The 15,530-nt window shown below is 37.7% G+C and overlaps 1 protein-coding gene and 1 non-coding gene across 8 annotated transcripts in view; one reads left to right on the top strand and one right to left on the bottom strand.

Moving 5' to 3' along the window:
• Window positions 1-15,530, bottom strand: part of CADPS2 (calcium dependent secretion activator 2) — a 667,593-nt gene that overhangs the window by 263,408 nt on the left and 388,655 nt on the right. For all 7 annotated transcript variants that reach the window (XM_081795061.1, XM_081795066.1, XM_081795062.1 and 4 more), the window contains one exon: window positions 1,236-1,347. In XM_081795061.1, the coding sequence (XP_081651187.1) occupies window positions 1,236-1,347 (112 nt within the window). The remainder of the gene's footprint in view (window positions 1-1,235; window positions 1,348-15,530) is intronic.
• Window positions 3,157-3,258, top strand: LOC132679946 (U6 spliceosomal RNA). Its single transcript, XR_009610430.1, has one exon. It is a non-coding gene; the product is annotated as a U6 spliceosomal RNA (small nuclear RNA).

A 15,530-nucleotide genomic window follows, 5' to 3' on the forward strand; every position in this document is an offset into this window, starting at 1 on the left:
AGGAAATAGGGTAAAATTAATAATAGTTTAAATGAAAAACCTGATTTATAAATCCATCGGATCATACAGAGTCTCCAAAGGTCTTCTATAAGATTATGCTACCTGTACATGTACCTTTGCTGAATGAGTTAAGCGCACAAATATGTAAGCACATGAATGAATGAATGGTACGGCCTAGCTCTTAGGTCTTAACAAATACACCTAACAAGGAGACAGAAGAGGAAACCTGGAATATGAATATAGATTCTCAATTTCTGGAGTGTGGGTACAGATTCACAAAATCCCTAGAAATGGGAAACTCTAATCAGGTAAAGGAGACACAAGAGGATACAGATTTGAAATGAATCAAAAGCCCAACTTTGGGGAAAAAAATTTTCAATATACCCAATGATCCCAGTATCCTTCAATATCCACCATCACATAAGCTGTCTGTCCATCATTACCAGAAATTTTCAGGTAAGATTTCTGAAGGCTTTAATCTCGGAAAAATACCTATGAGTTCAGTCTTCAGGTCTGGGTAAGAGAGATCCACATTAGAGAAGGTAACTTTATAGCCTACTCATTGTAGCACATGTACTTTATAAATGGGAATGCAGATAATCTTTCACACAGAGAGGTGTTAAGATCACAAATCCACCCTCATCTTAATGCACTGCCAGCAAGAGCTGAGTATAGTGGAAAGACCCTGGAATTGCGGATAAATATATTCTAGGTATGAAGTGAGTACAGGAAAAAAAAAATCCAGAGTTAAAAGATACATGAAAAAGACCTACTCACAGGGAAAACACGAGAGATTGAGACAGAAATACCTTTAGATATTCTATAATTAGTCTAATCATAATGGACCTGAACAGATGGACTTTAAATATCAAGATGCTTCTTTCAACCCATAGACAGAAATGTTTAAATGACAATTGCCTTTCACTCAAAAGAACAAGTTGCCCTGTGCCATAAACACCCAATGACCAATGCATGTGTAAGCAAAATGGGTCCCTGACTATGATCTTATATACAACCTTTATATACCCAAAGCCTATCACAGTATTTTCTGTTATTGACAGTTGCCTTTAATAGATTAGAGCTATTAATCTGGGACAATGGAAAATTACAAGTAAATTATTTTATTTAGGTTTTCAACAGTAAGTTCACACACTACATATTGGTCCACCTTAACTGTAAAGCACAAGGAGTAACAATTGTGTGACCTCAAGCACACAGGACTGACCACAACTCACCCTTCCCAGTTCTTTATCTTCAAGGGCCAGGACCCCAGTGCTTTCCGTGAAGAGTTTTACTTTGACCACAGGCCGAGGATGGGTGGTGGTGAAATCACCTTGAGTTCCCCATCTGCAATTAAGGAACAAAGATTTTCTTTAAAATGCAGCATTAATTTTTTTTTTCCTGACAGATGTATCTCCTTAGAAGGCCCATTAAGCAATGCAGAATCTTTTGTGCTCAATGAGATTTTTAGCTTTGCTTTTGTTTCTGACAGATGGCAGAGTCAAGGAGGAAAAATAACAGTAAGTTTTATAGCTTATCAGCTTATAATAATTCCAAAGCTGTTCCAAAAGTTAGCACATTAGAGTATATAACAGAGTGTGCAATAAGAATTTAGGTTAAGGTAAAGCATTATATACGGAGCTACTAAACTCCATTATTTTATTAATTCAAATACAAATTACAACCCAATTTTTACAGATGCCTGGAGGATAGTGCTAAAAGTTTCTTTATATAAGAGGTGGTTTCACAGAAAACTATTTTTTGCATGCTAAAAACTTTATCCCATAACTTCTTGGGAAGTCTTTACTACATATTTTATACTTTAAAAAGTGGAGGTAATTATCTCACATCTATTACTTTATGATTTTTAAAAGCTCCTGTCAAAAGGAAATAAATAAGCACTATAAAAATAGGAGTATTTTACAGTTAATTTCCCAATACACTCTCCTAGGAATGCAGTAAGTCTGTCGACATCTGGCTTTTCAAATCATCATAACAAAATAACATTTTTCTTGGCTTATCTTTTAATTAATAGCATCTCAGCTTTACCACACACCAGTTCATCCTAGTGTGCTTACAAACTCAACTGGCATACACCTGATATTAAAAAATCTTATCACTGTTTCTCATAACTCTAGGATCACAGGCATGAAATGCAGCACAGCATCAAGAAAATGCCATTGAGAAAAACACACTAAAGTGAGATTTAACACAATAAGGATTCCTGCTACAAATAAATCACCATGTTAAAAATATTAATTTTCTCCTCTTATTTTAAAAAAATGAATTTACCATTTTCAAGGCATTATCTAAACTTTATTTTATAAACCATATTCAGAAAGCTTGGGAAATAAAAAAAATGGAGGAGGTCTAATAAAAACTGAATAACTGATGTCTTCCTTCCCTACCACAACAGTGATAACACTGTAATATGTGTACAGTAAAGCAGAGGCCATTTCAGTGGCCGAAGAAACTAGTATGTAGCTATAATTTGTCCTCCTGAAATTAAAGTCGTATGCCAGAGGGAAAAGAGACATTCAGTTAGAATGGAAAAGCAGCTTAATTTTTATTTTAGACTTCTAGAAAGGGGTTAGCAAAGAATCTTTTTTGCCATTTCATAGAATTAAGATGGTCTGAGATAAAGTAGAGCTAAATAAATAAAACTAAAAGTAAAAACAGATTCAGAACCAAAATAAGGGAATAGAGAAAAATTCTCAATGTAGTGCGTAGGATCTTAAGACTTGAATAGTCACGGCTATCCAGATGACAACTCTAGAGTAAATTCCCACGACATACTAGTCTTTACTTCGTGTCATGTGGTTCAATTTGGAAAACTAAACCCTTTGAGACATTTCCTTACAAGTGAAATCAAAGATCTGTAGTAAACCATGTAGACACAGCCTAACAGTTTTACATAGAATCTGCTCATCTTTTAAACGAATTCTCTTCATAAAAATTCCTTTGTTATTTTCTTCCCTCTAATGTCAAAAGCCTTTGCAAGTGCTTACACTGTTTTCTATGATGGTATGTAACCCCCCATCTACTGCAATTCTCCAAAGCGAAAAGTACTGATGACCACATTAACCATCACTGGGAGACTGTGAATTTCATCTCTGACTCCCATCTCTCTGCCACTTTACATGAAGGAAAATGCACGCTCTCTTGGGCAGCACATATACCAAAACTGGAATGATACAGAGAAGAACAGCATGGCCCCTTTGCAAGGATGATACACAAAGAGAAATGCGTTGCCATTTCCACTGCTAAAGTAAGACAAACCACAATGCATATGTAAAGAACTGTGCTCACTCATGAGTCCATGAACTCCACAAAATTGCCTTGTACCTCAGATCCTTCATAAACAGAGATCTTCAACAAGTCTCCATTGATGGGGTTCAGGACAGGCCACTCCAATATATGCCATGTTGGCATATTACCTTGAATTAAAGTTACTGAAGAAACAGGAGGTGCAACAAGGAAACTAGGACTCTTCCTTTGTCCCCCTGAAAGCAGGAAATAAATCTCCTACGTGAAAGGTACCCTCCCCTACCCCCCAAACTGGAAGGCAGAAGACATCCTTATTACCAGAGACAGGAAATTTAGGACCAAGGAAATTACATGAACAAACCTCATTACTTCTTTACTAACTTACTATCCCCAAAGCCCAAACTTCTTTTGACTTCAGTTCTTCACAAATTTATTGTTTGTCTAAGAGATCTAAAAGCTGCCTGCTTTGGTCACTTTGAGTTTCCTATTTCATATATGTACAAATTAAATTTGTTTTTTTATTTTTTTAATGTTACTTTATTCGACAGTGGGGGAGGGGCAAAGGAAGAGAGAGAGAGAGAAAGAAAGAGAGAAAGAGAGAGAGAAGGAGAGAGGGAGGGAAGGAGAGAGAGAGGAGAGAGGGAGGGAAGGAAAGACAGAGAGAGAGAGACAGACAATGAATATCCCAAGTAGACTCCATGCCCAGCACAGAGTCTGACTTGGGGCTTGATCCCATGACCGTGAAATCAAGACCTGAGCCAAAACGACGAGTCAGACACTTAATTGGCCGAGTCACCCAGGCACCCCAGTTTTTGTTTTTCTTATGTCAATTATTAGACCAAAGAACCTACCAGAAAGGAAAAGTATCCCACCCCTATATCTTCAGTCTTTATTCAGTAGACCTCTCTCATCTAATAAAAACAGTTTATTGTGTAAATTAGACATTAAGTATCTAAAGATGAGATGCAGTTTAAAGAATAAGAAATCAGCATTCCCACTACCCCAGGTTACAATGGAGAATATACCAGTACATCAGGAAAGTCCTCTTTGTGCCCTGCCCTGATCACATCTTCCTCTCATCCCAAGCCCACACCATAAGATTAGCTAGGGTTCTGGGTTCTGTATTAGTAATTGCCTCGGCTTTCTTTTTAAAGGGAGTATCTTTAGCATTTTACCTCTAGAGGTGATCATTGCTCCAGGTGTCCTGTAATTGGTCTTTAATGGGTAAAGAGAACAATCTTCTTTTCCTAGTTGATTATATACCCACAAATAAATCGTAATATAGGCCTTTCATACACATATATCAGATATGGGATATACATCATGGTATATTACCTATGTCCTAGATTTTATATATATCCTCCTCTGGATTTTTTTGAAGTTTATTTATTTTGCGAATGAGCAAGGGAGGGGCAGAGAGAGAGGAGGACAGAGGATCTGAAGCAGGTTCTATGCTGACAGCAGAGAGCGCAATGTGGGGCTCAAATTCATGAACTGTGAAATCATGACCTGAGCCAAAGTCAGAGGCTTAACTGACTGAGCCATCCGGGTGCCCACCTCCTAGAGATCTTATATAGAATCCACTTCTGACTTTTCTACCCTAGATGCAGGTATGTTTTATGGATGGTAATATAGATATATATCATATATATCCCAGTTATATGTGTGTATATGTATATCATCTATATATATACACACACACACTATATATCGATCATAAATCCAAATCACAGATCTTACCTATCTGTAATCCAGAAATGAATGTTCTATTAAACTTTTTCCTGTACCTCCTGAGATGGTAATTACAGTGGTTTACATGGATTTTTTTTTTTTTTTTTTTTTTTTTTGCTTTTCAGAGATAAACCTAATTTCCTATCTTTAAAAAAACACACAGATTTAGGATGCTGTAGTTTATGCTGTATAATTTTCATCAATGAAACCAGCCTGTAGATTTACATTCTTGTATTTTCCTGTTTTTCTTACACTAGTTTTACTGAAGCAGTTGAACACTGCCACATTTTTATTATCTGGAAGAGTTTGCAATAAATGAGAATTATCTGTTCTTGGAATTTATCCATTAAGATGTTTGGGTGCAGTGTTTCTTCGTGGTAACGAAGCATTTGATGCTGATTCTCTTTCTTCACAGGTTATAGTTATAAAACTATTCCAGTTTTCTATTTAAGCCACTTTTGATATATTACTAGAAAAAGTTATTTCATCCACATGAAAGTATTTGCATGAGGGCACCTAGGTGGCTCAGTTGCTTAAGCAGCCAACTTGATTTCGGCTCAGATCATGATCTCACAGTTGTGGGATCAAGCCCCAAGTCAGGGTCTGTGCTGGGCAGGGAATCTACTTGGGATTCTCTCTCTCTCTCTCCCCCTCTCTCTCTCTCTCTCTCTCACTGACCCTCCACCATGCATGCTCTAACCCCCCTTCTCAAAATAAACTTAAAATTCCTCTTATCTTTTGCATCTATGGCATCTGTAGTTAAGTATCTTTCCTCATTCCTCATCTTCTTTTTTTCCCCACTTTTAACTTTGACATAAGTTTGTCTTATTCTCTTCAAATTACTATTGCTGGACTTTGATGATCTCCTCCACTGCACGCTTGTTTTCTATTTCATTAAATTCCTCTTTTTTATTTTATCTTAATTTATCGGTGTTAAAAATGTAGAACTGTAGAATTAACTTGAATGCATGGCTCATTAATTTCAAGCCTTTATTTTGTTCTAAGCATTCAAGCTTAGCATTGTAAGCATTTCAGGCTATACATTTCCCTTAACCACCTTAAGTACAGCATCCCCCAAACTGACATTATTTTTGTTATTATTTGGCTCTTTTCAGGTGTGTTCTAGAATTTGTAAATGCAGTTTTCCTTTTCCTAGATAAGCCCTATGCTTATTGCATTAGGTTAGCAAGGGATAATATAACTTACAGGATACTAATCTTCTGAAATAATTGAAACTAGCTTTTATATATTCCAAAATATGTAGGTAGGGGTGTGTGTGTTTAACTCTTCCATGAGTACTTGGAAATGCAAAGTATTTTCCACTGTGGGTACAATGTTGTATATGTGGACATTAGATCATGCTTGTTAACTGTGCAAATCTGTTTTATCATTACTGATTTTTTGGTGTCCTTTATATAGCAAGGTAGAAGTATTATCCTCTCCCATCAACCTAGGGATTCTGACAATTTCCCTTTATCTTTTTGTCAACTTTTGGTATCCTATTCGGTGATGTAAAAGATTTAATAGTAACCCTGGCCTTTTAATATGAAGTGTTTATCTTTTATAATTTGAAGGCCATGAATACTTTTGTACCATTATACTTGTGTAAAATTAGTGAACGCTATGCCAGGAATGGTAATAAGTACAACACATGCTTAGAGAAGTCACATGAGGAACCTAATCAACACATGACAAGTATAGACAGTAATTTATTAGAAAACAAAGAGCTAAATTTTATAGGAAGCCACTAGTAATCTAGAACTTGGAACAATGCAGGATCTCCATTCTCAAAACCTATGCCAATGAGGGCAGGAAACAGGAATATCACAAGCCCTGGTAAAGCAATCTGCAAGAATGTTATCTACCTAACAAGGTCTGGGACCACCCGAGTCAAGGGCATGGAACATTAATGGTCAGCCCCTGTGAAATGAGAGAGCATTAAATAACATGCTTTCAGGCAGAGATAAGCAAAGGCACAAGGGGACTGGCAGATCCTAACTTCAACAGCCAGAGGACTAAGCTTTTATGATAGTCAACAAAAATGTGCAATTATAAAGGGGTGCCTAAGTATACAGTAGCACTTAATAGCCCTCATAAATCCCAAATTCCAGAATACAAACAAACTAGCACCCCTTTGATAATTTTTTTAATGTTTATTTTTGAGAGAGAGACATAGCACGAGCGGGGTATGGGCAGAGGGAGCCAACCCAGAAGCAGGCTCCAGGCTCCCAGCTGCCAGCAGAGAGGCTGACATGGGATTCAAACTCACCAACAGCAAGATCGTGACCTGAGCCAAAGTCAAATGCTCAACCGACTGAACCACCCAGGTGACCTGAGAATCTCTAAGAACTAACGTTAAAAGATATATACAGTTAGAAAATGCTTATGAATTCTACAATAAATGAATTAAAAACCAAAGTCCTCCTTCCTATACCCAACCCCCCAAAAGGGCAGGGGAAGGAAGATAATAGGTGAATATTTTCAACATTCACCAAGATGTTTCCTTGTTTTTTACTTAACTGGCATGTTTAAATACTTCCAGGAATTAATACCAGTTATTATCTTCCTACTATTTTCTCTGTATTCTGTGATAAAATAATACGTTTCCCTTGCTGTCAATTTGCTTTGACTCAAAATACATTGCCTTTTTCCACTTCTATGCATGTATTATTTATGAGGATTCAGACTTCCAGTGTAAATCTTCAAAAGAATAAAATATCTACAAAGCACCTGTACGGGGACAGCAGGACTTCCTGGCTAAGCAAACACAGGGCAGCTAACATACCAACTGAAGGAACTGGTATTAATTATGTATTTGCTACTAAATTAAGTATCCTGGAAATTCACATGATGAGCCAAAATATATGTACATGTCTATTCCTCTAGTAAAACTATTTCTAGGAATCTTCCCTAAAAAAATAATGAGTACTGAAAAGACTAGCAGCAGAAACATATTCACTATAGCACCATGTATAACAGCAAAAGTAAGCATCTCAAATATCTAATATTTAAGGAAAATTATGTAAGTTAGTGGCACACAATGGAATATTTTGCTGCTACTTAAAATGATGGCTATGAAGGTGATATGGGGTGATATGAAGGTGATATGGTAATGTGGAAACGAAAACAATCTGGACCTCTTATTCTCTCAAAAACCATACTGAGTACTTCATATGTGCCAGACAATACTCTAGTGTCAACCAAAGTCTCCACTCTCTTGGAACTGATACTCTAATAGATTATAAATAACAAATAATTTGATTGTATACTGTAATATATACATAACATAGAACACCTCGCCCTGTGTTCTTAACAGCGGGATACTTCTCATGCGTCTTACAGCATCGGGAGAACTAGGCTTAAAATGGGACCTAAAAGGATTCTCAAAAAGTATTAGTATATTTGTTTCAAAGTACGTTGAAAGTCATCAACACTACAACAGTTATCAAAAATCATTCAAATCCCTTAATTCAAAATTCTTCTTGTGAACATATAATGCATACATGATGATAAAAGATAAAACTAAAAAGAAGACTCAATCCACGTTCCTTATCTATGACCAGCACTGATGAATAGGGTGTATGTAATTTGAAAAATTATTTCATCTATCTATGCCTCCATCCTTTTATCCATCCAGCTGTGGAGCTGGCATTGGGAAACGGTAGGCATTTAAAAAAAAAAAATTAAGAAAACAGATCCTGTCCCTAGATGAGCTCGGAATGGTAGGGGAAAAAGACCTATAACCTCATAAATATAAATAATAAATCCAATCACACAGAATTGAACAAGCTTTCTAAACAGCACTTTTAAAAATTTCTTCTGAGATCAGGCACTTTCTCTTTATAGTCATCTAAATTTCTTTTATGACTGTCTTTTTTATTATCATTGTCCATTTATCTATTACATTAGGCTTTCTATCTAGGAGGCTTTCTTTTGATTTTAAAAAACTAACATAAAGAAAGGCATTTATTGTTTCTGATATATTTGGCAAATTTGCCACAGCTGGTTATTTTCTATTTAACTCTTTCCAGGGTTTTTTTTTTTTTAAATGTATACTTTTAAAATATTAGACAGTCAAGTTCTAGCAATGTGATTTATAGTACTGGATTTTGACATCCTACAGAGTCTTTACTTAACCAAGGATTATATAAATATTAACCTTTATTTCTTCCACGTTTCCACTATTTAAACCTTCAAGTTGTCTAAAATTTAACAGTGATATTAAATGGTATTTTCCCTTAATTTCTCATCTATCCAATCTCACTTAGTTTAGAAATCAAATATACTTGTGGTATCATTATATAAACTGGGGTTTGATTTTGAACTTTGTCCTCAAGATAGACCTCCTGAGCTGGGCTATACTGTTTGAACTGTTGTGGCTTTATGAGATATTAGAATACCAGTTAGTACAAGAAGGAACTAGATATTTCCAACTTACATTTCTATTCAATAAAAAGGGAGTTCTCTCCATTTATTAAGATCTATTCTAAATTTTTTTGTAAAGTCTTAAACTTTTTCCTTCTTCCATGTAGGTAAGTCCTACACATTCTGTGTTAAAATTATTGCATAGTTTTTTAATTTTTCTTTTACGTTTATTTATTTTGTGAGAGGGAGTGGGGGAGGAGCACACAGAGAGGGAGTGAGAGAGAATCCCAGGCAAGCTCTGCAACTGCTGGCACAGAGCCTGATGTGGGGCTCGAGCCAACGAACCGTGAGATCATGACATGAGCTGAAACCAAGCATCGGATACCTAACCGACTGAGCCACCCAGGGACCCCACTTTCATAGTATTTTATATTTTGGAATTCTAAGGAAACTGTGTCCTTTATGTCATCTGACAATTGCTGGTATACAAGAACGTTATGAACTCTTTTTATAAGTAATAGTTTTGCCTCACTTCCAATCCAGTGAAACCTTAAATGTTTTCATGACCAAATTACCATTAATCCTATTACAAAAACTGAGTTACTAAAATAATCGATTAACAATGACCTATAATTACAAAAACATCACTAATTTTCTAGCAGAAAACATGAAATCAGTATCTAACTAAAGGGGAAGAAGTCTTTTTTTTTTTTAAAGTTTATTTTTTATTTATTTTGAGAGACAGCACATGTGCATGCACAAGGTACAGGTAGAGAGAAGAGATAGAGAATCCCGAGCAGGCTCCGCTCTGTCACTGCAGAGACTAATGCAGGGTTTGAAGCCATGATCTGTGAGATCATGACCTAGGCCGAAATCAACAGTCGGATTCTTAACTGACTGAACCACCCAGGCGCCCTGAAGTGAAAGTCTTTTAAAAATTATGCATAATCCTGGGATGCCTGGGTGGCTCAGTCGGTTAAGCATCCAACTTCAGCTCAGGTTATGATCTCACACTCCATGAGTTCGAGCCCTGAGTCAGGCTCTGTGCTGACAGCTCAGAGCCTGGAGCCTGCTTCAGATTCTGTGTCTGCCTCTCTCTCTGCCCCTCCCCCACTCATGCCGTCTCAGAAATAAATAAAAACATTAAATTTTTTTTAATTATGCATAATCCTTAAAATAACTGCAGCATGAAAAATACTAACAATCCAACTATAGATTTTAATTTTCATAACTTAGGCATTTTAAGATTAAAATGCCATGTTTATCCAAGATTACTTGTCTCAATCAAGTTTAGGTTCATAACTTAAATATCCAAACATCAGATATTTAAACATTCACTTATGAAACCGAAAATCTTCCCAAGTTTTCTGCAATCAATTTCATATGGGTTTGAGGTCACTTTCTGTTGTCATATAGGACATTTGCCCCCACAACTCCTACAGGACTGGATTCACCTAACAATAAACAGGATCACTTGGAGTTATTTTTAATATTCTTATTTGGTGACAACATAGATGAACACTCTTCACAAGTCTAAGAGCCACCAAGAGGGAATAGTGATGCTTGGGAATGGGATACAGGGAGTCGGTCAGAAAGGCCTAAACGCTGTGTATCCTCAGGGCTGTCAGACGAAACCAACCGCAGCTGTTTGCCGTCCTGGGGTCAGGAGGCCAAACTTGCCTGGTTGACTCAGGGCACAGAGCTGTGTCCCTACTCATGCAGGGACATGAGGGTGAGCTTTAGTTTGCTTTACTTACATAAAAAAAGCTATATCCGCACCTCTGTGGGTATCTTTCTGTCAGTCAGTGTCCTGCTCACAATGACCACAGCAATACAGTCAAACTCTTCTGAAACAGATGTATATGTAAAACAGGTACATTAATAGGGCTTGTACAATATACAAAGTATATGCAGGACCTCACTATGATGAATATACCTCTTTTTCAGGAAGAATTTAAAACTGAGGAGTTTAAAAAGAATCACTAAGAGCCTACTATATAAAGATTAAATAGAACACTGAAGGCATTTTAATAGTATTAAGCACTGAACAAGTTTTTAAAAAAAAAAATTTTTTTAACGTTTATTTATTTTTGAGACAGAGAGAGACAGAGCATGAGCAGGGGAGGGGCAGAGAGAGAGAGGGAGACACAGAATCTGAAACAGGCTCCAGGCTCTGAGCTATCAGCACAGAGCCCGACGCGGGGCTCGAACTCACGAACTATGAGATCATGACCTGGGCCGAAGTCAGATGCTTAACCGACTGAGCCACCCAGGTGCCCCCTGAACAAATTCTTTTAAATACAGCATTTCTGATTACTAAGAGCAATTAAGACAGTTTCATGGAAAGCTCTAAGCAGAAGACACTTTTGGAAGGGCAGCTTTTGATATTTAAAAAGTTCAGCATTTCTACGTCATTTCCCAGGGCCCAAATGTATCAGTGTTATTACTGATAGACATAAGCCCAAGAAAAAGGGAAGAAGTGAAGGTAACTACATTTTCACAGAAATGTGGATGGCTGGTGTCATCCTTTTCCATTATCAAAGTATATGTAAGAGATGAAGGGACTTATCTGAAAACCCCAAGAGTCTGATTCCAAATAAGTTGCTGAAAATTCATGTCTGGACTTTAGCAAAAAGGCTGCAAATAAAGACACAGATTTGAGAATTCTTAACACAGAGGTGGATAGTAGAAACTCTAAGAATGAACAAACCTATGAAGGGGTGTTCATTAAAAACTCCATGATGGTAGGAATTGGTATCTTACAAATCCAGGCCTACATACGTTTCTATATCCGTGTATGTGTGTGCCTAAACACGTTTATTATCTTTCAATAAGTGGGATATTCAAAGTGCTCTATAACTTGTGCTTTTATGTAACACTACATATTGAACATCTTCACCTATGAGTACATGGATTTTACACAATATTTTAAGACTCTAACACATTCCTCTTGCATAGTTGTACCATATTCACTCTTCTGACAGACCGTAGCATTCTTTCCAATTTTAACTATTATAGAAATGTTGCAAAGACATCCTCATATATATTTAATTATTTTTACAGAAATACTGAAAAGAAGACCAACGACAGACTTCTAAGACAGCCCAAGATTTTAAACTAATCTTAAATACAAAAGATTATACTAATTTAAAAAGTCGATTCATAAGAGATGTACCTATGTAAATAAAATTGAGCACAAAAGCCACATTATCCCAAAAGCCAAAAGTTCAAAATAATTCAATGTAAAACAAAATCCAAGTTTGCTAGGATTTCAAAATTTTATTGTAAACATCCTTTCCCTTCAATTTTAATAATCTGTAGTAGAGATTAAATTTCTTACTTTAAAAATATATTGGGTATATTATTAAAAACATTTCCTGTGCATTTAATTAGTTTAAGTTGGGTGATCAATAGTGTTTATAAAAACTGTTTTACTTATTATCATTACTGTGGTTGACATACTTTCAATTTCAATTTCATATCAAATTTGAACCACACACAGGTTAGCAATACCTCCAAGGCAATATAGCTACGCCAACTAATGAAATCATGGCATGACCTTCTGGGTCAAGAAGATGACATTTACCATTACACTGGCATTTAAGACAAAATATTCTATCCTTTCAACAAAACCAAAGGAATTGCTCTGTACAGCTATACAAAGATAACCATCTCAATGAAATTAGCAACACAAATATAACATTGTTCTAAATAGTTTCATATAAAGATGTGTGAGGGGAGGGAAAAGATTAAAAAATATAAAATGGGGCACTTGGGTGGCTCTGTCAGTTAAGCATCTGACTTCAGCCCACCCAGGTCATGATCTCATGGCTGTGAGTTTGAGCCCCACATCGTGCTCTGTGCTGACAGCTCAGAGCCTGGAGCCTGCTTCAGATTCTCTGTGCCCCTCTTTCTCTGCCCCTCCCCTGCTCACGCTCTGTCTCTCTCTCCTTCAAAAATAAACAAACAGGGGAGGGGAGGGGAAGGGGAGGGGAAGGGGAGGGGAGGGGAAGGGGAGGGGAAGGGGAGGGGAGGGGAAGGGGAGGGGAAGGGGAGGGGAAGGGGAGGGGAAGGGGAGGGGAGGGGAAGGGGAAGGGGAGGGGAGGGGAAGGGGAGGGGAGGGGAAGGGGAGGGGAGGGGAAGGGGAGGGGAGGGGAAGGGGAGGGGAGGGGAAGGGGAGGGGAGGGGAAGGGGAGGGGAGGGGGAGGGGAGGGGAGGGGAAGGGGAGGGGAGGGGAGGGGAGGGGAGGGGAAGGGGAGGGGAGGGGAGGGGAGGGGAGGGGAAGGGGAGGGGAGGGGAGGGGAGGGAGGGGAGGGGAGGGGAGGGGAGGGGAGGGAAGGGGAGGGAAGGGGAGGGGAGGGAAGGGAGGGAAGGGGAGGGGAGGGGAGGGGAGGAGGAGGGAAGGGGAGGGAAGGGGAGGGGAGGGAAGGGGAGGGAAGGGGAGGGAAGGGGAGGGAAGGGAAAAACTTCAGAACCAGTACCAGAGCCCTTGCCCACAGCAGAGTACGGTCATGGAGAGACAGGGCTCCACAGTGCAGACCCCAGAGACCATTTCTGGGCTCAAAGACAAATTCCCACACACAAAGGGAGTCTGAGCAATCAACTTGCCTCTAATCTTATACTACGTCCCTCCTCAAACCGTGGAGGTGCGAATGGAGGCAATTCACATTAACACCCATAATGCCACAGCACGTATGACCCCAATGTCATACGGACAGTGCACATCAAATGCTAACTGTTGTTATTAGCAGCCATAGTAGACTATTCTAGTTTAACCGCACAAGCAAAATGATACCTACTTGAAGACGATGGATGGCCTGGAACATTAAAGTTTTAATCAACTTCATAAAACAGCAACACTAAAACCCAGGCACTAGAAGAAACTACAAAGAGAGAGACCTCCACTGACAGCAAAACAGGACAAAAAAGAGGGAGAGAGGGAGGGTGGTAAGAAAGGCAGAGATGGAGAAAAGAAGGGACGATTAACATAGGACCAACCTGGGATAAAGAGTTATAAACTGAGTTACTTTCAATCTTGATGTATTTTGCACATGATCTTTAATCTTTCTTTAAAAAAATATTTAGTCTAAAATGCTGACATGATGCAAATTTTAAGAGAAGGGCTAGAAAATATCCTTTAAAGTAACTAAGCTTTATCACTCAAAGCTTCTGGGATGATCTTTCAAAAACACTACATTAAAACTTTTCATTATGATGAAAAGACAATACAAAGTTCTCTTTTCAACACGGCAAAGAAGAAATCCTGCGATGAAGGCAGAAAAATATTTAGGGATAGCTTGGGGTGGGTAATGATCACTGTTATAATAAGAGAAAAATCCCAGGGACTTCACCCTTCATTCTCTCTTAATGTGTCTGGAAATTTCCATTTCCCTTCAAAGAGACAGCTCCCATTTTGCTGCTCTAAAGATTGCTAAAGCCTCAAGAATAACAGAGTAAAATTATCCTCTAAAGTCCGTATTTCATTTATGAAGTATTCATGCCATTAAACCTCCATATCCAGAGTAATCATATTATACTTATACCATTTTCTTCTGGGAAAGTCTAGCAAGCATGTTAGCACAAAACCAGGTTTCAGAAAAAATAGAAGATATAATCCCTCACAAGCATTTTCCTTTCTCTTCCTCATAGCAGGGTAGTTCAAAGACATTAGCTTGAAGCATCTAATTTTAAAGAGAACCATTTGTTATATCTTGCATTACAATTTTACTTGGTCAAGGCAGTACAAAAAAGTGTAACTTTTTATCAGAAACCAAGATTTTCAAGAACCTGTGTATAGGAATACAAGCAAAATAACAGATCAGGTACAATTTAACTTTAATGCATGTGTTATACAACAAACCTCTAGAAAGACTTCAAAATAATAAAATGCAATGGTGTAGAAATGAGCACAACTCTACTGCATAAGCCAATAATTAATCACTACACATACTTATTAACGTATGTTCACACTTGGGTTATACCCTTAACTTTGAAGTAATGTGAGAACATCAGCCTGGTTTGCTCCTGTGTTTTTTGTTTGTTTTTGACACAAAAATGTGAATGTGTTATATGAACTAGAAAAAAAGAAAACCTTTCAACTGTGAATCAATGCATTATCCCTCAAAGATAAAATGTACTATAGAAATGTAAAACACAAACTATTGTAA

This window comes from Panthera onca, chromosome A2 (genome assembly GCF_046562875.1).
Source record: "Panthera onca isolate mPanOnc1 chromosome A2, mPanOnc1 haplotype 2, whole genome shotgun sequence".
Lineage (NCBI taxonomy): Eukaryota > Metazoa > Chordata > Mammalia > Carnivora > Felidae > Panthera > Panthera onca.